Raw genomic sequence first — 23,630 nt, 5'->3', positions numbered from 1 at the left:
AACTTCAAGGTTATGTTACTGTGCTAAAATTGCGTGTGTTTTCATACAGCAAAGTTGCATCGAACTGTCTGCTGAGTCCACTGAGGGGAATCGAACCGCTGATTTTAGTGTTGTAAATTCGTAGGCTTACCGCTGTACTAGCGGGGAACACATATGGTGGAAAGAATATTTAAAAAAAAAGAAGGTTGATATCGAAGTATGGCTTTGAGTTTTTGATAGTTTAATTTAGCGTTTCTCAAACTTTTGTCGGCCACGCCCGACCCTTTAATAAGTATCTTTCTTGCCTCTCTTTGTTTAAACATGTGAAAGAGTGAGTTAATTGACGAGATATATTGTACACATACGCACTAAATTTTATATGTGTTGTAGCAATTACGTATTATTTTCATTAATAAAAAATGTTTCAAAACGCTTATTTTTGCATTATTGAATTTGTCCAAATCGCTCGCCCTGTTCCTAGAGATAATTTGCACTTCTCAGAGGGTGCATCATATATTTTGAAAAACGCAGGTTTGAAGGGTAGAACAGTCTAGGAACCAAGAGGTCCTTCATTGTTTTCTAAATGTTATGTATTATTAGGTCACTTTAATACATTTCATCCACAGTGATTATAAATTATGTTGAGTCCATAAAGGTGTTTTAAACATTTTTATCTTGATTACGTAATATTCCTTTTTCTACCTTAAGTTGTTATTTGTAAATACTGGATTCAGATTAATCTTTACATGCAAGTTTTGAGACTCTTATTGCTAGTTTATATTATTATTTCCAATAAATATTCATTTGTTGTTTTTCTACTCATGTTGAATTAGATGTTTGTCATTATTTGTTTGTTTGTAGTTATTCACAATGACGTTTCCATTTTTTATGTTCATTACTTTTACAAGGGTTATCATGATGTTTCGTTTTCTGTATACATATAAGTGATCAGAAAAATAATTTATTTTTTTTGGAGAAGATAATTTACTATTCTTCTCATATCTAAATGTAGAAAAAGGTGGAGCAACTTAATTCAATAGTGTAGAATCTGATAATTGCTTTGAATCTCATTGCAGAGTAGAAGCTACAAAGTGCAAGTGATGCAATGTGAAAACAAATAAAAACATTTACTAAACGCCTTTTAAAAATTAAAAGAAAATAACACTAGTTCAGGAGCAAGTAGGAGAGATGACCAGTTTTACAATTAAATGTAACGCCTCCTTAAAAAAAGCCGCCATATCATTTCGTTGACTGTGGCAGCAAGTGAGAAAACACCACTATTCTCGAAAACAAACAAATTAGTGTAAATATATATATATATATATATATATATATAGCTAGATACTTGCTATCGATTTTAGTTAACAGCAATTACATAACTAAAGCCTCTTCTGCTTGTTAAGGTTTTTCATTTGAAATAGAAGAACAGCCACAGCATTTTTCTCTAAGAGGCAGAACAAACGAAAACATATCGATCCAGAAGATGACCAACTTTGTTTAAGTTGTACAGGAAGGGTATGGAAAAAAAAAAGCATGAAGACTACATGAAAATTCAGAAAGTGCAGTTTAAAGAAACAAAAGAAATATTTAAAATATGAAAGACATATTTGATATAATCAATCAATGTTTGGAATGGATAACGCAAATATATAAAATGATCACTGGAGGAAAAAAAACGTTCAGTCTCTTAGCTCTAATTCAGTAAAAGATTGTTTGTTTGTTTTTGTAATTTCGCACAAAGCTACTCGAGGGCTATCTGTGCTAGCCGTCCCTAATTTAGCAGTGTAAGACTAGAGGGAAGGCAGCTAATCATCACCACCCACCGCCAACTCTTGGGCTACTCTTTTACCAACGAAAAGTGGGATTGACCGTCACATTATAACGCCCCCACGGCTGGGAGGGCGAGCATGTTTGGCGCGACGGGGATGCGAATCCGCGACCCTCAGATTACGAGTCGCACGCCTTAATACGCTTGGCCATGTCGGGCCCCACCAGTAAAAGATATAACATCTTGTCGCTCTTTGTAACTGCCTTTGTTCTGTTGTGGCTAAAGTCTAGTAATTCTTGATGAAGTGCTGTTTCTCAGCTGCTTTCTTAATCATGTAAACATCTGTATCATAATCCTTGTACAGTGCTATGTTATGTAGTGCATTAAAGGCCAAAATGCAGACTGGGATAAAATCTATTATTTTTATATGCAAATATTTTAACCTCTGAATCGTCCTTTGAGTAGTGCAAAATTATGCTCAGTTGAGGAATTTGTAATTGAAGTGTATAACTCATTTTTTTCCTTTTTTGTTAAGAAACCATTATAATTGTATGCAGTCATTAGTCGTGTCTGGAAAGATATGCTTGATCCCTCAAAATACATGAAAACAGTAAACAATTCATGCATTGAGGTTCCGGCCTTCTTGAATAAATAGAAATCCCATAATTTGCATTGTGTATTGGCTTTGAAAAGTATATGAAAATGTTAGCTGTGGTCACATAGCTGCTTGAATAATACTGAAGGGGAACCTTTGCGAATGTATTAAGAAAACATGGACCCTCTTGGTTCTTTGGCAGAAATGCCAGTGTCATCAATTGTTCCAACCACTCGAGGTAAATTAACAATTTTCTGGTAGCCTTCAATAATCTGAAAATATAAAAAATACAAAATACATATTCATAAAAGGCGTAGAATAACAATATCTGTTTTACTGTACTGTATAAATGTTAGTTGGTTTAGATATTATTAAGTGGAAACTAAATTTCACTTAATTTCAATTCAATTCGGTTGGTATTTGAATTTCGCACAAAGCTACTTAAGGGCTATATGTGCTAGCCGTCCCTAATTTAGCAGTGTAAGACTAGAGGGAAGGCAGCTAGTCATCACCACCCACCGCTAACTCTTGGGCTACTCTTTTACTAACGAATAGTGGGATTGACCGTAACATTATAACGCTCCCACGGCTGAAAGGGCGAGCATGTTTGGCGCAACGGGGATGCGAACCCGCGACCCTCAGATTACGAGTCGCACGCCTTAACACGCTTGGCCATGCCGGGCCCCACTTAATTTAATTCAATTCACAAAATACTGCATTTAATTAATTTCTTAAAATCTATAAAACAGAAAAAATATTACGATATAGATGTTGAATGGACAACAATGCGTAAATGTTTTCACTGAAATTATTTACAAGTTGCAAAAAGTAATTTTAATTATATTAATAGCGTTTAGGTGTTTTCTTATAACAAAGTTACAGCGAGCTATCTGTTGAGGACACAGAGGGTAATCAAACCCCCTAATTTTAGCTATACATAAAGCTATACATAAAGCTATACAATGAGCTGTCTGTGCTCTGCCCACCGAGAGTATTGAAACCCGGTTTTTAGCGGTGTGAGTCCACATACATTCCACTGTGCAACTAGGTAGAGGAGATTGCTATGTAGTATTAGAGGCAAATAATACGACTGCGATAAAATCTCGTGATTCTAGATTTACACACAAGCGAGTCGTACGTGTGGCGTGATATAAATGGCGTGATTACGTATTAAGTGTTTCCTGTCATTCTCGTTTCAGAATAAAACCAAACAAAAGTTTGCTTATTCACACTTCGGGCTTTAACTTGTTATAATTTCCTAGTATCATAATGCTGGGTGTAATTAAGTTTCTATTTCTCCTTTTCATTATATGGCCGTGTCTTCTAAATCAGTTAAGTAATTCAAGTAAGTAGTAATGCATTACGTCTCATAAAAATGAATTTGAGTTTCAATATTAATTGAAATTAATTCCAAAAACAATAATGATGAAATATCAATTTATTTTAATCAATCTAAGGTTACGCCATATGAAGAGTATTAGTAGATTCTAAATTACAGCTTCAACCTTGGGTTGCTAAAGTATTACTTATGATTATCGTGAAAACTTTTCATGAGATTTTCCTTAAACATATTAAAGGTTAATGACCAGAGATGACAGAACCCAGCCAATTTCAAATCATATCAACATCGGTATGGGCACTAAAATAGATTATTCTTTGAACGAATACATAACTTAATTTGGTTTTATCTTATAATATATAATATATATCTATGAAACTACTAGAATCAAGTAAATACTGTTAAACCTAACTACATCTTGTTTTAATCGATTTAGTAATATTCGAGAAAATATGACTGTTAGTGTTAATTTTGATGATAGTATTTAGAGAACAACGTTAGCATACCTTTTGAATCATTATTTTTTTAAATTCATAGGAACGGTTCAAATAAACGAGACTATTCAGATAGATATTACTCCAACAGAAATTTTTAATTTCATAATCAAATTTGATTGTCTTCTGAGTGAAGAAAAAGGATCGTTACTTTTCTTTCAAACACAAGATGACCTGTTGGTTGTATCATTGATTATTGAAAATGGACAAATGCAGTTAATTCCATTTTGGAAATGTAAGTACTTTGCACAAATATAAACAGTTAAACATAAAGTACAAATAATAAGTTGGACTACAGACTTTTAATACATAAGATGTCTTAATTTTAGTTGTTAATTTCCTTCTTTCGTTTTTACGATTATAAATCACTGGTAGAACATACTCAAAGGAAACTTATATTAAGCCAATCTAGAAGTTTTGTAAAAATTAGACGACTTGATCATAAATTTTTATGAGACCAGTCGTTATATGGAATTTGTTGAAGGATATAATTAAGTTTATAATTATTAGAAACACTCATAATCAGTGTTATTTTCATCACATTTGTTTTAACTATAGTCATATGAAAAAAATGTTTTTTATACTTAGTAAAAAAGTCATCAAAATATTTGCCATTTAAATCTTTAAAACATATTTAAAGACGTCTTCTTCACGTCAGATATCACACATTTGTTATATTGAATAAATTACGTAATGAATGCACAGGGTGTGAAAAATTACATAAATTTTATACTTGCGATGAACATAAAAATATATATGCATATTATAATATTTAAATGTTTACAGAAGGCTTGAACAAAAATTAAAACGTTTTATGTAAATAACGTTACTAGTTAAATAGTTACGAATGAATGTAAGTATTGAACACAAAAATATATGTGCAAACTATAATTTTTAAGTGTTTACAGAAGGTTTTGAATAAAAGTGAAATGTTTTATGTAAATAACGTTACTAATTAAACAGTTATTGGTTTTGAAATAAAATACATACATTTCAGAGTTTTATTAAAGAAACAGAAACAAAATATTTCACAATTAAGTAATTTATTTTTCAATAATCAGCTTCTGAATAAAAAACTTAATATTTGAATATTCTTGCTTAATTATTAACAGCTTTACGTTATCATACAGGCGATTACGAAGAACAAAAATTGTGGCCTACGCTGAATATCAACATTTCAGAGTTCAAAACCAAGTATCTTTCAATTTGTCTTAAGTTCACAGTATTTGAAAAGACTTTAATGGTAAACAATGCCAGTGTATCGAAACCATGGTCATTCATGAAATACGGAAATCCCAAAATCGAACAAATTAAGTTTGGTCAATTTGATGGAACCTCTGAAATGAGAATTTTTGAGGAGACTTTTTACCAACTCACCGGTCTTTCACATGGCGTCATAGGCTGTTTGAGAAACGTTATGGTAAATGATACGAGATACATATCAAACACTTGCAGCGTGACTCGTAAGTGACTCTTTAAATTTAGGTTCTTATCAAAGTAATTTAAATACAGTATGATTAATTGCAAATTGTTAATGGTCTTAGAAAATACCTGTAATGCAAATATACTTGTAAAATACTAAGAGTATTTGTAATAATTGTTCCAGCTAATTTCTTAATGAAATACATATTTTTCAAATATTACAAAAGGTTTTTATGATATATTCTGAGTTTTCTTTAAAGAAATTTTTAATTTAGGAAGAACAAGGCATTTTCTAGTTCAATCAAACTTGAAGTTAACTATAAATTTGTTTTTAGATGAGAAGTAACTAAATTTTTGTGTTTATCTCTATTTCAGATAAAGAAGTCCCTTCATTTTTATGGTCTGCATATGTTATTATCCTCCTCCTTCTACTTACTGCTTTATGCGTGGTTGGTTTCGTTGTGAAGAATATTCTGAAAAAGAGATACTCAAAGGCAATCGTATATTATTTATAGATATGCTGAGAATGAATGGCTCACATAAATAAAACTAGGATTATTTCGTTATTTTAATAACGTTTTGCTTTGGTCTAATTGTGTGAAATATTTTCTATATCATTCAATATAAGGAAATTATGAAGTGTTTTTACCTAAAAAATTAAAATACATGTGAATTTCTTCATTAGACGAAAGTCCCATATTCATCTACTGTATATACTGTATAGAACGACGTGACTTCTTCTGAAAGACTGATCTGAGAATACATGTACATCTTAATCACGTAAAATAATTAAGATATTTAAGGTTTATTCTAAGTGTTTTTAATCATCTAGAATGCGAAATGATAAAAAAGGTTAAACGGTTTATTTAGAAGGGATGAACACAAATTATTTATAGATGCGTTTAAAGTTATGGAGCGGAGTTATGTCAGAAGAGGTCATCAAGTTAATCGTTCGAAGATATACCTCTATTTACGTAAGACAGTTTTACTTAATAAGTATGTATCTACCCTATATTTTCAGGTGCAAACAAATATGTAAAACATTCTAAATCTTATTAGAGTGAAACAGTGTTTATATTGGCAAGCTTGAACTTTATTCAGGTGTATCCTGTTGCTCAATGTTTTTTTTTATTCCATTTAATAACCTGAATATGAGATATGTAGTGACGTTTCTAACTCGACAAGTTACCAAGCCACTCGAGAGTTTGTTTGTTTAGAACTGAGCACAAAACTGCACAAAGGGCTGGCTATCTGTGCTTGGCACTCCATGGATATCGAAACCCTGTTTCTAGTGTGAGTCTGCAGACATGCCGCTGTGCAACAGGGGGTGCAAGTGAGAGTTTATGAAATATATAAATTCTGAATTGTTTTTCAACCTTTCTCTTTCATTACAAAGTTTAAGAAATGTAGTCATTTTTGTGCATTTACCTTTGCTAGATTAGAGCTTAGAATAAGAGGTTAGGGGTGGATTTTTGTATGCGAAAACTTTATTCTTTTTTGTGCGGATAATAATAATTGGTGAGTAGATAGAATAGATTTGAAACATAATGTCGATATATATCGATCACATAGTTTCAGCCAAGTTACTTAATAAGAACAATAATCTCAGACTTTCACTTTCATATTTAATATTTATACAGTCTCTAAATATACCAATCTGAGAGCTGGTGGTTTTGCCAGAATTTTAAGCAATTGTGAATAAAGGGACATAGTAAAAACTCTGTACTTTTCAATTTAACTAGGTAACAGCAATTTATTTTTAATTGCGAATTATCGGCTTGTAGAACAGCTCTGACTTTTTCATTTCTGAAATACAAACTTTTAGTTCATAGCTCCATCATCTCTTTAGAAGGTCAAATCTTTTGAATTATGTACTTGATTACGCCATAGGCCTCATATTTTAACGCACTCTAATCTTGTCTAAAAGAAAAGCCGTGACTATTGAGGGTTCATTCTTGTTTACATTAAATTATCAACTGTTTCATTTAACATTGTCGCTCTCGACATCACTGATTGTCGCTCTGCTTTTCAAAGAAGGGCTGATTCGTGTTCAGTATTTCTCAATAAATAATTTTTATAATTTAAAATTCATTTACTTTAATATATCTATAACACTTTGTATTATATTTAGTGAAGTATTTTAATTTATAACTTTTATACGAAATTGCTTTTTAATTTGGGCAACGTTTGATGTCTTTGGCTTCCATACCCTCCCTTCTAACTCAGTGATGGGCATTTATCTATTTTATTTTTTACTGTGATTGACCAATTAGGAAAAGCTAAGTGAGGCGCATACTACGTCTGTAGGTATATCTCTATGGGTTAAAAATTCATGTTGTGTTGGTTGTGGTAAGGAGATCCTGTGCGATGTTGTTATAATATTTGTGTAAACTTTGAGTAATAAATTTTAATAAAACCTCACCCGATGCTTGTGTTATTAATACTTAAGTATCATTACTACCGTTGACTAATTCTATGCGTAACCAATAACATCTTCAGCCGTTTTATAATTATTTTCTACACCATTTAGTATGTCCTCCAATGAGTCAGTGGCAAGTATAACTACAGTAATATCGTCTTTATTGAAAAAAATGATTATTTGATGGCTCAAACAGTCATGTCTTCATCTCTAAGAGAAAAATCTGATTCTCTCCAAATAACCAGCTCTGGAACCTAAGGACATTTCTTATTAGAATTTAAGACAGTGTTTAATTATATGAGCTTGCGTTATTCCTACAGCTAAAAAAAAAAAGTCGGCTTCTTAAGAGGTCTGTTCAAAATCATTGAAGTTGTGAATTTTTGCTCCCATTAGACTGACGTTTTGCTATAACGATGAAAAATAAGATCAATACATTTTAAACAAATAATTATAAATTCAAAATAAGCATTAATTTCATCATTTATAATTCAAGGATCAACAACAAATCACATAATATTTACTTCAAACCCTGCAAAATCAACTAACTTGAAGATGAAAGGCTAGCTCATTCGAAACGTTGTCCTTTTTACATCTGTAGATTTGTTCTATGAAACAAAACTTTTACCGCTATTTTATTATGCAGTCGCATTAGAAATATTTGAGCGTTTTTAAACTTGTCTAATGCTACGTAGTTATCTTTCTTCGTTAGAACTTAATATACGACACAGTAGCTTCTTTCTTTATGAATTCAAACAGACGACTAGCGCTCAAAACAAAGAGATTTGTATAATACGAAAAGTTAAGCTTATGGGAAATAATCCTATGCGTAATTTGTTTAATATTAATTGAAAATTATGCAGTTTCAATACTAGTAAATTATGATATAAATTGGTTCACACCATAGTCAGTTTATTCATAAAATACGTATATCACAACATAGAACTTTCGAGAGGTAAACGTTTTTATTTTTCAAAAATCAAAGAAATAAACGCGATCAAAACTAAAATAATTTTAAAATAAATACGAATTTTACTAATCCACCAGTCGCTAGTAACATCCTTTATCAATGTTTGCCATTTTTCCTCCTTTGACGCAGTTCACCCACCAATAATACTTTTGCTGTATCTCTGGTGGGTGGGTTTCAACCAGTGATGAGATTCGACTGTTGTTCTTGGTGAATACCTTGGTATCATGTAGAGACTACCTAACTTTATCTCATTCACCCTCAGTTTCATACCTCTGTAGCAGTTCTTAGTTGTCAAATCATTACCTATGCTTAGTCTCAGGGTAGAATTCCATTAACTTATCTGGGTATTCCAGGTGGAACTTTGTCCTTTTTCTGGGCTTAGGCAGCTTAGATAATAAGTGTTAAAGATCTTCATAGTATTGGAAAAAGTCTAAGGTCCAGAATAGAACCCCCTACCAGATCTGTACACTTTACTCTTGTTGTCTGTTTTGGCTCTGTACTAACCCCAATCATATCGTATGCCCATTATCCTATGAAGAAAATCATCCCCACTTAATTCAGAGATACTCACTGGAATATTCGTAGGTCCATTTTTTTTCCCTAACTGCAGGTTTGAAGGATACCGAGTTACAGAACATTTGTTTGGTTATCTTGCTGAACTCTGATCGAGTTTGTCATAATGAAAATGTCAAAACAAAAACACAGTTACTGACACATGACATTAAAACAAAAGAGGAGTAAGTGGGTTGAATGGTGATAAAAAAAGTGAAACTTTTATAAGCACTTTCTCACTAGTCCAGAATATTCCCTTCCCCTGTTTAATGTAAATTAAAACGATATACTATAGAGAACAGAACAAAATTTTGCATTGTGAATAAAATAAAAACAAAATTAAAGTTCAATTGTGTTCTACGGTTAATTTCAAAATTTAAAGTCTACCACAGTTTCAGTTAAAATTCTAAATCTGCTAAAAGTTTGTATAAAGAAAACTTTGCTAAACAAAGGAGAACCTGGATGTACAGTAACACCACACAGAGACAGGTTTCCCACATCACTCGTAAACCATGTGACCTTTGTTCACTGCTACTCAAATACAGATCTGGAAGAATCTGGGAACCTTATCCAATTCAACGACAGGAAATCAGTCCATTTTAGAACATTATGAAGATTCTTTTCTGCAACAAACAAAGTTAGTTCCCATTATAAAAGAGGTCCAGGCCGAGTTATAATCAAGAATATTTAGATGTGTTTTCTTGAGTGATTTTGTGCGTTAAAACCTAACTTAAACGAAGCAAATTTCTAAATATTTACATGTTAGCTACAGAAGTAAAAATTCAAGGCATTATCCTTTACTACACATGCAAAGACTAAAGGTGATAGATCATATTCGAAATGAAGAATAGTTATACACAATATGTGCACACTTTACAAAATCGCAGTGGATCATCTTAAAGACGAGTCCTATGCATATTCCAACTAATTTGGTAGACATGTATTCTTAAAATGATGTGTATGTGTAAATTACAAATAAAAATACTTACGTTTTTTGGTGTTTTCCTTGGATATTAACATTAACGCTAATTAGATTTGACAAATACAGTTGTCTATAGTCACTGTCTGGAAGGGCAACCAACTGTTGATGTCAGGACGCTGTAACAACTCACGCAAGTCGATCCACTCGTGTTTGTTAGCACCACACAAATTATGTATTTGTGTGTGTGTGAATATACATATATATACTTTAATGCTGCTCCAACCAACATTCGCTAGTGACATCCTTTACCAGTGCTTGCCCATTTTGACAAAGTGTCATTGGTGAATGTGAATTGCAGCTGTGATGTTAGCCCTTCTTTTCGATTTCTTGACTGAACCAAGCATTAGGCTATGTAAACTTAGCATCAAACATAAAAAAGCACGTTCTTTACATGGTAAATAACCCATCTAATTCACTGCACATAAAGGAATTATATCAATTATGTTTGCAGCTTCCTTTTTATTGGATTAGGTAGGAGAGATTTTCCTCCTGTTTATCATAACTCACAAAATTAAGGGGAGAACTTAATGTTCTCTTGACTACACCGATTGCAGAGTTGTTTGACTCCATTCGAAGTACGAGATAGAATTGAATGTCCTTTAAATTCTATAGAATTTAATTTCATGTGTACCTGCCACATATGTTAACCTTGAGGTTAATTGCCACTACCATAGCAACCAACTAGGGCTAGTCTTGTAAACTAAGGTAGTTATATTTTGGTAATGTCACCACTTGAGACTGGCAATAATCGTAATGTCGTTTAGACTTCACAAAATAAATAATTTTGTCTGCTCTACACAGAGTATTGTAATTAGTCCTTTATTAACGTAAAGCGCTGGTTAAAATTTACATATAAGCGTTAGTCCTTGTAACATATAACCAGGATATTTAAAAAGATTAAAGGAACAAATCGGTTCATTCCAGGAAGCGGTATTAAAACTATCTTTTAGGTAAAGGAGCGCTTAGATCCAAAATCTATTATGTGTCATTAATTTCTAATATTGTTACTGCATATTACAATGTTCCTAATTATTTTAAATATTGTACCTTCTGTTCCAATTCTAAATTTGTTTATAATAATGAAGATTTTCTGATTAAAGTGACATACCTCAAACAAGTTAATGTCGCTATCACTTACAAAATTTTGTTCTTTGTAATATAATTTATTTTACTTATTTCATTTAAAACATCCTGGCGTTCAACCTGATATCCATTACTTCGTAAGTTGAAATCGCTATAACTTCTAGGAATTAAGAACTAGTTATATTAAGTTTGTGATCAAAAACATCTTTATACATGCATCTATAAAAATAATTTCTTATTATTCTAAATCAGTAATGAGACCGATATACCAAGTTGACAATTTTTATTTTACTTCCTACATTTTGAGTTCATCGAACGCTGGTTTTAAATTAAGTGGGCACAGCACACATAACCTAATTTTTCATTTGATATTGTAATAAGTATAGTTATTATTCCAGAGGTTTGTTTGGATTATCATTACTAACATATTAATCGGTATATGGAAATAATATTCATATTTTTAGGTAAGTAATAATGCAAGAAATGTGAAATTAAACGAAGAATAAACAATAGGTAAAATCTACAATATCGAATGAAATTAAAGGATGTTTACAATTTAAGGGGTAGATGGCGCTCATCATCAGCAGTTTATTTTATAATATCTGTGTTTTTCTCATAGCAAAGCTATATCACACTAGCTCCTGAACCCAACCGAGGGGAATCGAACCCCTGATTTTAGCGTTGTAAATCCGTGTGCTTACAATTGTACTACCGGAGGACTTAGTTTATAATAAAGAATATTACATGCAAATTGTAAACGCAACTAATAACTTAATGAAAATAACATAAAACAAAAAATTATTTTATAAAAGTTATTATTTTATTATTGCGCAGAGCGGTCTATGGCCTTAGATATATGTAAATTGTGCGTTAATGTTAATAACTTTCGCAATGTATGAGTGTTGAACTGTTACTATGGTATAGATCAGAAAAGATTATCCCAATTTTCCTTACATAACAGTGAATACACATTTGACAACTGAAACGTTCAATATCTCCCACCATTATATTACAAAATATACCTCTCCTACATCTTTGCATAATTGACATTACAAAGCTATTTTGAGCTTTATTAAACCTCAGGAAATCTACATTAAATGTGTATCTTTTTAGGAAATTATAGAGTCTAATGCAGATTCTTTATGATAAAACAGTATGCAACCAGAAATCCAGGTTGATTGTCCTAATTTACTTCTGTAGTTTCGATAACTAACTGTTTTTATAGTGAAATTCTATTACAATTGGTAATGTAAGTTTCTTTTAACTAACAAAGATACATGAGACTTCTTATCGAGCCCTCCGAAGACAAAAGAAAGTTATCAGAGATTATTCCCTTGTGATGGAATGAATATAAATTCTCTGTTACAGGAATGTTGGAAAAAGAAGAGAGTCTTAAACATGAGAAGCCTTTTGTTAATATAACAAGGGGTTTTTCTTTCTCTGTCCTAATTAACGTTCAATGGAATAGTCTTAGCTATAACAGATCAGCCAAAGTTATGTGTTAGGCACCAGCAACGCTGTAAATTTCGATTATTACATACTATCATTTACCTTCACATCCGATTTTGTTTAGGTTTTTTTTTTGTACATAATGGTTAGTTTCGCAGTATATGTTTCCTTTGTTTTCTCATTAATAAATCTAAATGTCAACAGCTTTATACGTTCTGGCACTTTTCATTTATCGTGGCTTTACATCTAGGTTTTGAAAAGTTTTGTTTTATTAGTGTTATTTTCTGAAAAACCTTTTGTTTTCACACATAGATTTACTCATAGTGCTATAAAGAAGTATTTCATTTTATTAAATATATTTTTATCTAATTGAGAAAATCTGTAACGTGATGTGTAAGTTTATAAGGTTCAAGTTGGGTCGCATGAAGTCTGTTAAAGAGCTTATTCGCCGTATGTGGCTCACTGATTATCGTGCTGAGACTGTGAATCCGAAATTTCATGGTTCATGGACCTTTAATGAAAAATCGCTCTCCACATTTTGGGTCTGTGACGGGCAGCTCTCTCTGTTTGGTCAGACAACAATACTAATAATGTTCAATAACAATGTAAGTTAAGAAAAAACTTATTTTAATTAACATTGATTTTTCTTTTGCGTAAATAAAAAGAAAACTCAAATTTTTGTAATAATTTCTATTGCTTGGCGTATTCTTCTCGACAGTTCGTGAGAGGAAACAATGAAAAGTGCAGTCCACTTACTAAACGTATTATTTCTTAAAGTTTCACGTTTAACGAAATAATCGTTCACTATCACCTACAGGTTCAACTACACAAATGAATTACATGTAGCAGAAATCCACTACTAGCTAATTTCCCACCTTATATCTTCATTAATTAGTTGAAGTAATCATGTACTGATAACTTAAAGTAACAAACTCACTTTCTCTATTAAGTCTTCTAATTTCGAAAAAAACCAGTAAATAAGTTTAGCCTAAATCTTTTTTCTATGATTAGCTCAACTTATTTCCTAATCTTTACAATAAGTTTCAGACGTTAGGGACGTATTCATCAAGTCAGTTAAACTCGCCCCCTTCCGCTAAACAATAATTCTTTTTAATGTCTAGATTTAAACCAAAGTTGCAACAAAATATTTGTAGTATAATATAGGCTGTGACTGAATAAGTATAAATCGACATTCAATAAAACACATTTATAGCTACTATTTTATTTTATGGAAGAAAAATGTGAAAATTAGTTTTTAAATCATTTTTGAAGAGGCAGTTAGAAAACGTCCACTTTATTGTGTTGTTACAGAAACGAAAAACTTGAACTAGGTTATCTAAAAACTTACATAGACGATTGCTGTATAAAATCACTCTAAAGCATAAACGTTAACCCATAGAAATTATTGCTTCTTTCACGAGTTTTTAATGAAAAAATTTAAGGTTCTTTAGAAGATGAGTGGTAAAGTGTATAATTCTATTGAACCGTTTAAATATGAAATTTGGTCACAAAATATAATCTGTTTCTTATTATTTACTTAGCATCTAATTTTGCATCATCCGATACGAAAATAAAAGCGAAGCTGTAGCATTGGTTTAGTAGAAGCGAGATTATTAAAAACAACTCTGTGATTAAGATTATGAATGGGATTTTTCTATGCAAATTAAGTACAATTAACTGAATTCAGAAGTAACTTTTAGATGTATATTTATAGCATTAGGCAATTTTATTATTTTATCTTTCTAGAGATATTTATCTTACGATTCTCTTGTTGTTGTTTTTTTCAATATTGCGCAAAGCTATTCGAGGGCTATCTGCAACTCGTTACGTTTAAAAAAAAAATCCGAAAATTTCGTGGCAGGTATTTAGTTTTTAAAGGAAGATGAACTTCGCGATTGAAGTACCCAGGGATATTTATGTCCCCCTTCGTCCAGCTCGCGTTAGAATTTTAATGCTGTTATAAATTGTGTTTAATTTCTCTTAATGATGCAGTATGTCGGATGTTTAAGAGGTTGACATATTGAAAATAGTTTCAGAGAAAAGCAACGAAAAGACCGGACGAGCGAAGGCAACAGAGCGGGAGTAGTTTAGGCTGACTCGTAGCTGGAGTAGTCTAGGCTGATACGAAGAAGAACGAAAAGAAGCGGCAAACCAACAACACACCAAACGCCCCCTGTTCAGGGCCACCGAGTGGCTGGGATCTATAAATCCAAATGCCTCAGAATTTGTTGTGGGTGAGAAAACGGGAGTACCTCGAGAAAACCCACTTTAACAAGATAGGCGCTGAATAATCTACCTGTCTTATTACCCAGTGCTGGAATTAAAGGAAAACATCGAATTTTGATTAGACAGTAAATTAAAATAGTATTTAGTTTAACTGGTTGGGGTCTTGAAGGATAATCTTCTTGTCTTGTGACCAGAGCTGAAATAAAGAAGAAAAAATAGTTATTATTCATCATACAATTGAAAAATTATGATCAGTTTTACTTTCTGAGTTCTTGGAAACTAGATATGCGTTATATGGAGATGTTATTTTGTATGGGGCGCATGCCATGATATGTAATTCGGTTGTTAGGGAATTTCGTGTCTCTGCGTTTTTATAGTATTTATGGGCTAGTGTTGTGAGGCGGTCAGTGATAAGAGGAATGTTGCAAATATCATGTAAGTATTTGATGGGAGTGCATATGGGTAGTCTAAGTGCCATTCTTAATATTCTGTTCTGTTGGAGTTGAAGTGATCTTGCTGTGGTATTTTTCATGTTGTATGTGATTGGGGCTCCGTACTCAATTAGAGGACAAATGTAGGCTTTATAAATTTTCATAATGGTATCGGATGTGCAGCCTCTGTCGCTTCCAGTTAACAGTTTTAAGTGATATATTTTATTGTTAACATATTTGTTGATCGTGTTGAAGTGTTGTGTCTAGGAAAGTCGCGTGTCAAATGTCATTCCAAAAAATTTGACATATGAACTTAATTTGATTGTATTGCTTCCTAATTGTAAATTTATTTTTTTCAAGTTTTTATGATGTTTATTGAGGCTGTGCCTGAATGCTATGGCAGTAGTAGGACTCTTCAATCGTTACACCAGTTGAGTATGGCATTAAGAGTTTCTTGAATTCTGTTACTAGCGATTATTGGGTTACTCGATAAACTCCAAATGACAATGTCGTCAGCGTATTGTGAGAAGTATGTGTAGGTCAAGTCAGGAAAACGTATGTTGTTCACAAAGATGATGTAAAGTAGTGGAGATAGAACGGAGCCTTGTGGAACACCGGCAGTGATATTAAATGTCTTAGATATAGTATTGTTTATCTTAATCACTGCAATGCGGTTAGTTAAGAAGTTGGATATCAATCTGGTTATTTTTTGATTAATGTTTAAAGAATGAACTCGATATCTAATGGCGTTGTGCCATACTGAGTCAAAAGCTTTTTTGACATCAAGGAAAACAGCGATCGTAGTTTGGTTATTGTTAAAGGACTTGTATATTGATTCTGTGATTCTCGTTAAGTGATCCGTGGTCTGTCTACCTTTACGTGAGGAGTTTTGGATTTCGGGAATTAGGTTATTGTTCTCGCAAAACAAAAGCGGTCTTCTTGAAATTATTCTTTCTAAAAGTTTGCCAATGCAGCTCAATAAACTTATGGGCCTGAAGTTGTCCGGGTTAGAGTTTCCTGTATTAGTTTTTGGAATTACAGTTATTTTCGCCTTTTTCCAGACGTCCGAAAAATATCCAGTTACAAAAAATAAGTTCATTATGTTAAGAAGATGATGTAGAAGGTTAGTGAATGCCTTTTTTAGGATTTACGTCTAACATCCTGACGTTTTGGATTTGTACTTTATCAAGGATTATAGCAGCTGGCGAGGATTGGCTCGCCAATCTGGAAATGAAGATCGTTTCTGTAGCGATTGTAACACTTCATGATTTATATAACAAAATTATCGCGTATATTTATGTAAATATAATTCATTAGCATTCGAGTAAACATTAAAACATTAAAAACGAAAGAAGTTATAATATATAAAGATAGTATAGAAAAAACAGGAAACTCAACTAAGACTTTTTTTAATTTCATATTTAGATATTAGAAATGTTTTCGAGATTGGAAAAAGTGGTATTATTCAAATTTAATCATTTCTTGTACATTATGCTTTTATATGGGTAACCCATTTTTAATTTTCTAACTGAACTCTTTGTTTTTATTATGAGGTTTATCGGAAATCTTTTCAAGCGTGAGAAGTTCGTTTAAGGACGTCATTACGCTATGTTTGAGATGAATTCTCCGCCTCCAGAAAGTTAACCAAGCATCAGATAACAGTGAACTATCTTCATTGGTGGAACGTACTCGTGAATGAAAAAGAAGTGTTTCTCTTCTTTACAATATTTAAGTGAGGTCACAGTGGATACAAAAGTTTCATCCACTGAAACCAAATAAACTTTTGAAGGATTAGCTTCAACTTTGTAGATGAGTCATACGATTATGAGATACCCATAAAATGCTTTATATTCTGTAATATGTTCCTGTTTAACGTTAAGGATAAAACAAATCTAGATAAAAACCAGGAAACTTACATTAAAAATAACTGAAAAATGTGGTATTAGTACTGCAAAATCGTTTTGCGTTTTTCATTTGAATATCGTGAAATCTCTTAAGCTGTTATTCTAAATAAGTGAGATTACTCCAATAAATTTTATATACAGAGGTTAATAGTTATAGTCTATAAGAATTTTTATTTCAGTTATCCTTCTCAAGGCAAAAGTGCAATACCACTACATAAGATTTATTCGTGATATTGAGTTTTGATAAGTCTAGCCACCGTACAATACAGTGTACAAGCTGATGACGTCAACAAACGGTAAGTAAGAGTTTTCACTTCAAAATTGTCACATTTTTTTCCAAAATAGTTGGGCCTGGCATGGCCAAGCGCGTAAGGCGTGCGACTCGTAATTCGCGGGTTCGCGCCCGCGTCGCGCTAAACATGCTCGCCCTCCAGGCCGTGGGGGTGTATAATGTGACGGTCAATCCCACTATTCGTTGGTAAAAGAGTAGCCCAAGAGTTGGCGGTGGGTGGTGATGGCTAGCTGCCTTCCCTCTAGTCTTACACTACTAAGTTAGGGACGGCTAGCACAGATAGCCCTCGAGTAGCTTTGTGCGAAATTCCAAAACAAACAAGCAAACCAAAATAGTCGATTTAACACAACAAGATTCTTTGGCTACGTTAAAATGAAGTGTATATCAAGCACAGTATTCTCAAAAACAATTAAAAATCAAAACAAAAAATAAACAGAAAATTAAACGGATTCAAAGAAAACAAAATGCAATACAAAATATTTAAAAGACAGAAAATAAAGAAGATAAAATAAAATGGAGAACAGGTAATGAAAAAGAATAGAATCAAAGAGTATAAGACAAAGAGGTGAAACATAAAAAATCGCAATGTGAGAAAGAATCTGTTTATTAACGAAAAAGAAGATATACAAAACAACGAAATTACTTTTCAGAAAATTGAACAATAAGAAAGACAGGTCCTGGTGGAATATAGAATGAAGTAAAAGAAGAAAAATACAAAAAATAAAATATTAATTATAGCTTAAAAGAAAGAGACAGATACGGATATAAAATGAGATAAGCTAAATTGAAAAAGGGGCTACAGAAGAATAAGAGAAGACAAGAAAGAGTGGGAAAGAAAAAAAAAACAAGCAAGAAAAACTGGCAAAGAGACATAAATCTGAGACAAAAATACTACAGGAGAAAGAAGATAGAACATGAAAAGGACAAAAGCATAGAAAAGAGAGAAATCAAGAAATACGGGAAGCAAAATTTAATAGGGAATACAAAATACAAACACTTAGATTGTGATTGGTTTGAGGTTCGCGCAAAGCTGCATTAGGGCTTTCTGTACTTCATTTAACAATGAAAGGCTAGAGAGAAAATGCTTGTCCGTTTTGTAGCTATAATTCATAAATAAACAAATGGTTATTTGTACTCTGCCTATCGCAGGGATTAAACCCCCGTAATTTGACATTATAAGCTTTGAAGATTACCACTGAAGTTCACAACTGAAAAAAAGCGAACAAAAAAGAGGAAATCAAAAAAGACAAAGCAAAAACAAAACCAAGGAAGAAGAACCTTAAATGAACGCTATTAGTTTAAAATAAAAATAAACAAATTGATCATGACATTTATATTATAAAATAAATGAATTAGGATAAGGCAAGTGTGCCCCATTAAGACAACAGAATGCATATGATCCAGGTAGTCTATATTTAAAAATTAACTGTGAAAGTGTATATATGTATACATATATATCCAATGCACCTGATTGGATTACTAAATTCCGGAACGTAGAATTTAGCTTACAACTTTCCAAGTGGATTATTGCATATAATGCTTAACACTTTACTGTACAGACGATTTAATCAGTAAAATAATTACTTAAGTTTTCCCTTAACTGTCTCGAACTATAGGGTTACATAATGCTAAAGGAAAGCCTAAATGAGATTATTTAAATAAAATAATAAAGCTGTTAGCGAAGTGAGTTTCCTAAAGTTGTTTTGCTTTTCTTCTGACCAGGTTCAGATCAGTTAGAACTGACATTTAAAGTGTATTTCGTGTATAATTTGTTACTATTTGTTTATTTTTTTGCAATTCGTTATTTGTATCATTTTCGAGCCTGGACAAAGATCTGTTTTTTTGTTTTTTTTATATGGGCAAGTACTGTATACACTACCTACGGCTACGTCTATTGTGACAGTTTAACTGAAAAAACTGAGAGTTTATCTGTGAGAAAACTGAGTCAAAAGTTTAGTATAAACTTATGGGAAGCGTTGAATAAGTATGTTGCAGTGAATTTGAGAGTTTATAGGAAGAACTAAGATGAACACATAATTAGTGCTTGACCATAAAACATAAAGAAACATTAAAGTTTATAACTACCAAATATCTTTTATCATTTGTACAGTCGAAAGAGTGGAAAATTGTGTCAGAATGTTCGCACCACGTTTTCTATTTTCTGACCTAGAATATAGTGAAAAGGGTTAAGAGTGCCATTTAAGTCCTTCACCAAACACGCTTACTTTTGTTCTCAACATTTCATTTTTTGCGTAATTTTTAGTACAAATTTGGCGAGTTCAGAATTTCTTCGAGACTGATGCAATAAATGAAGAGTACATGAATTTTGAAGGTACAGACAAATTTGTTTTACTTTGGTGCCATCATTTTTGACGAGTTTTCAAACTGGTCATTGAACAGCTTATGTGGCTGCGTAACTTTGCACCATTATCTTGCTTCACTATAACTTTATTTATAGACATCTTAGTGTTTATCTCTTTATCACTATTGTTTTACAAATCCTATATATCTTAAAGCCACTAGTAAAACGGAAGTTAGAAACCTTTGATTTATAATTCGCTACATGATCACTGGAAGATAGGCTAAACAAGAATAAGAGCTAGGACTAATTAGTTTGTGTAGCATTATGGGGCTAGGCACTTTTTGAAAGCTTACTATTCATATAATGGAAAATTATTCTCAGTAGGATGAGATGGCTGTTCTTTATTTGTATTAATTCTGGTGTTAATTTTGTTTTCTGTGAAATTAAATAGAACATCAGAGTCTGAAGGCTTAGTATACATTTATTTCTCAACATGCATAAAAAAAACATTAACCAAGCAATATACGTCATAATCTGTGTTTTTTGCTATTTATATACTACGGAAGTGAAAATATTATATGCTACAAACTCATTTTTCGTTTAACTATGTATTCGTCGTCAGAACGTTGCTGTATTTTAAAAACTCATTGTCTTCGATATGTGAATAAAGACTTACTATTTCATAAATATAGTCAAGTGTAATAAATTTATTTAAATTTGTTTACTAAATTCAACATTAAGGAATCCTCTTTCATTCAGTTGAGTTTGGCTTGCTAACAAGCATTGTATATTACTGCTCGCCTCCAAAGTTGATCGCTGACATCTTTGGCCAACTTTTATTAACACGAGTACAGTGTAATATAAGTCTGAGCAAATATATAGACATTAGGTGGTGTTTGGAAGGTATAACAGCTGCTATAGTACCAGTTACTGTCATAAGTAAGCCATAACATAGGCCAGTAGCCATGGACTTATCTCCGGCAAATAAATATAATAAGTAAGTTAAAGGAACTTTACCTAAGAAATAAAACACAATATTCCTCTTAATATTTAAACTATATTTAAATGGAGACTTTTAACAAAGTCTCCTGTGTAAACAGCTGCACAGTAACATAAGAAGCGTACTTACCAAGACAATAATGCTTTCGAAGTCTAAACACATGTCATTGGTGATGTATATATATGGACACATGAGAATACAGTCAACTTGTAGCTTGATGTTGTACGTGAAGAGAAGACTTACTTCAGTCGTTCCTCATTCAAGAAAGAATACACCAGAAGTTGTTGGTGGAAGCCTGTGCAGACAATGTTGATAATAGCCCGCTAGTTATTGACAGAGTATGCCAATATTTTCAAACGATCAGATGGTTTCTTGTTTGAAGAAACTTTAACAGTAATCATATAAATACGAGAGGTACAGAACTTGATCAAATATTGTCATGCATGTTTCACTAGTGTACTAGTGTTTGTTCGTTTGTTTGTTTTGGGCTAACTTTAATTAAATAATAGGATTTAAATATCACTCTTATAAAACGTACAACTTCAAAGTATGTTGTTTTTTTGTCGTATTTAACAGGACGCAAACAGGAGTCTTTCGGATCCTCAGTAGGATATGCCAATCATTAAGCCGTCGTTATGCTCATTCAAAAGAGACTTAATGAGCTCTGAATAATGTAAAAAGAGCGTTGTAATGATCACTCACTTTCGAAAGACTAAGAGAGCTCATATTATGTGGTCCTGAATAAACGTTATGCCTGATATATATTATACATGTATTACTATTCGCCTACATGTTTTAGTTTGTTTTTGTAAGCCTAAAATTGGTATTTTAGAGAATAGGAAAATGTGTACCAATGCACACAGAAGTAAAAGTTATGACATGCAGTATCAATCACCGAGCCAAGACTGGTGCAGTTAATTACTGGTATTAGCCTAAAAAAAAAAAAGATAGATGTTTGAAGTTTCCTTGGATTTGAGATTACGTTTCTTTAAGATGACAGCACGTATTTATGACTTATTCATGCCTTAATTGTATGGTGGATTTTAAAGTATTTATAAACATTAGGATAAACGTCTGTAAATGCACTTGTTTAGCTAGTTCAAGGCTACAATTTGAATTACAGATGCCAGTTATAGTAGAATAAAAGTTGTACTATTACGAGTGCTGGAAAACGTGCAATTTGCGGAAAATACAAGAAGTTATATATTAACTTGTATAAAGTGTAATTACTTCATGATGAAAAAGAACGATTAGAAAGTGTGGTATTTACTAAGAAATTAATCACAATTAATAAGAAATAGAATTTGCTGTAAGAGTATACCATGTACCACAGAAGTGGCTGAATAAATAAATAAATCAGATCGTTAAGGAATGGCTGCACATTGGAGAACAATATTACAAACAATATATTTTATTACACAAACAATACTGAAAACAATATAATTTTGTTATACAAACAATACTGTAAACAATGTAATTTTATTATACAAAACTGTTCTGGAAAGTGACAAAGGAATGCATATAAATCAAATAAAGCTATAAGCGTCTACAGAACGTTTTCATACAGGAGATAACGATGCAATAAGTATTCGTGCCTCAGTGAAAAATAGACCTATCACTAGAATAAAGAAGAGTGAAATTTATAAATAACAATTGAAACTGGTTAATATAATAGGTTCTGAAACATAATTTAAAGAATCCTAATATATCAGATGAACTTATCTTACCTTATCATCCTCAGTTGAACAGTCTGGTTGAAAGATTTGCTGAGGGTAGAAGAAGTGATGGAGCAGAACTGCCAAGATATCCAACTAGCCGAATATTTCATGCAAGTTGGCTCAGTCTCTAAGCTCCAGTACGTTAATTGGAGATTTTGGTGAAGTTAAAGTATCAGAAAGTTTCGATTTCAATCTTAATATTTTATTTAAAATGCATTTTAAACTGACGCATTCCATTGTATAGTTCATGCATGTCACGGCGAATATTCACCAGGTTTAAAACCCTGACTTCTAATTTCATTTGACTGTTTTTGTTTTCTGTTTTATTACCACATTTATATTGCGAACCGTGGTGTTTGCTCGAGCGTTCGTCTTCCATTTGAAAAGCTGCGCACGCAGACAAAGTTCAACATTCACTTTTGAAATGACAGGAGAACAGACATGAATAATAATTTTGATACCAAATTTTATTCCACGAGTAAGATATTCTACACGAAATTATTAGGAATTAATCACACTATCATTCAAAATATGACGTAACTTAAAATATAATAATGTAGATTTCCAGTATGAGATACGAAAAGTGCAAAATGAAATAACACAAATTAATGTATTAACTTAAACTTTTCCTGTCACTGTGGACAGGTACTTGCACTTGTCATTAATATTACTATGACTCTGTATTAAGGCAAAATTACTTTCCTCTTT

At 32.2% G+C, this 23,630-nt stretch overlaps 1 protein-coding gene across 3 annotated transcripts; it reads left to right on the top strand.

Annotated features, from left to right (window-relative positions):
• The first annotated feature begins 3,480 nt into the window (after nt 1–3,480).
• LOC143250630 (uncharacterized) lies at nt 3,481–8,018 on the top strand. 3 transcript variants are annotated; one of them, XM_076501486.1, is made up of 4 exons: nt 3,481–3,687; nt 4,219–4,410; nt 5,288–5,638; nt 5,973–8,018. In XM_076501486.1, the coding sequence occupies exons 1-4, from the start codon at nt 3,612–3,614 to the stop codon at nt 6,110–6,112; spliced, it is 759 nt and encodes a 252-aa protein (XP_076357601.1). In that variant the 5' UTR covers nt 3,481–3,611; the 3' UTR covers nt 6,113–8,018. The 3 variants fall into 3 exon arrangements, with proteins under 3 accessions (XP_076357601.1, XP_076357602.1, XP_076357603.1); XM_076501487.1 differs by having other exon boundaries at nt 3,490–3,687; nt 5,306–5,638; XM_076501488.1 differs by lacking the exon at nt 3,481–3,687 and adding an exon at nt 3,747–3,972.
• Nucleotides 8,019–23,630: the final 15,612 nt, after the last annotated feature.

The sequence above is a fragment of the Tachypleus tridentatus genome, chromosome 5 (assembly GCF_004210375.1).
Source record: "Tachypleus tridentatus isolate NWPU-2018 chromosome 5, ASM421037v1, whole genome shotgun sequence".
Classification (NCBI taxonomy): Eukaryota; Metazoa; Arthropoda; class Merostomata; order Xiphosura; family Limulidae; genus Tachypleus; species Tachypleus tridentatus.
Note: the sequence above shows the minus strand (reverse complement) of the source record. Positions and strands in the feature narration are given on the sequence as shown.

Bases quoted from the DNA above. Each gene is read 5' to 3' on its own strand.
- LOC143250630 (XM_076501486.1), top strand. From the start codon at position 3,612: ATGCTGGGTGTAATTAAGTTTCTATTTCTCCTTTTCATTATATGGCCG. The intron at 3,688-4,218 runs GTAAGTAGTAAT...TTAAATTCATAG, and splicing joins AAATCAGTTAAGTAATTCAA to GAACGGTTCAAATAAACGAG. The intron at 4,411-5,287 runs GTAAGTACTTTG...AATTATTAACAG, and splicing joins GTTAATTCCATTTTGGAAAT to CTTTACGTTATCATACAGGC.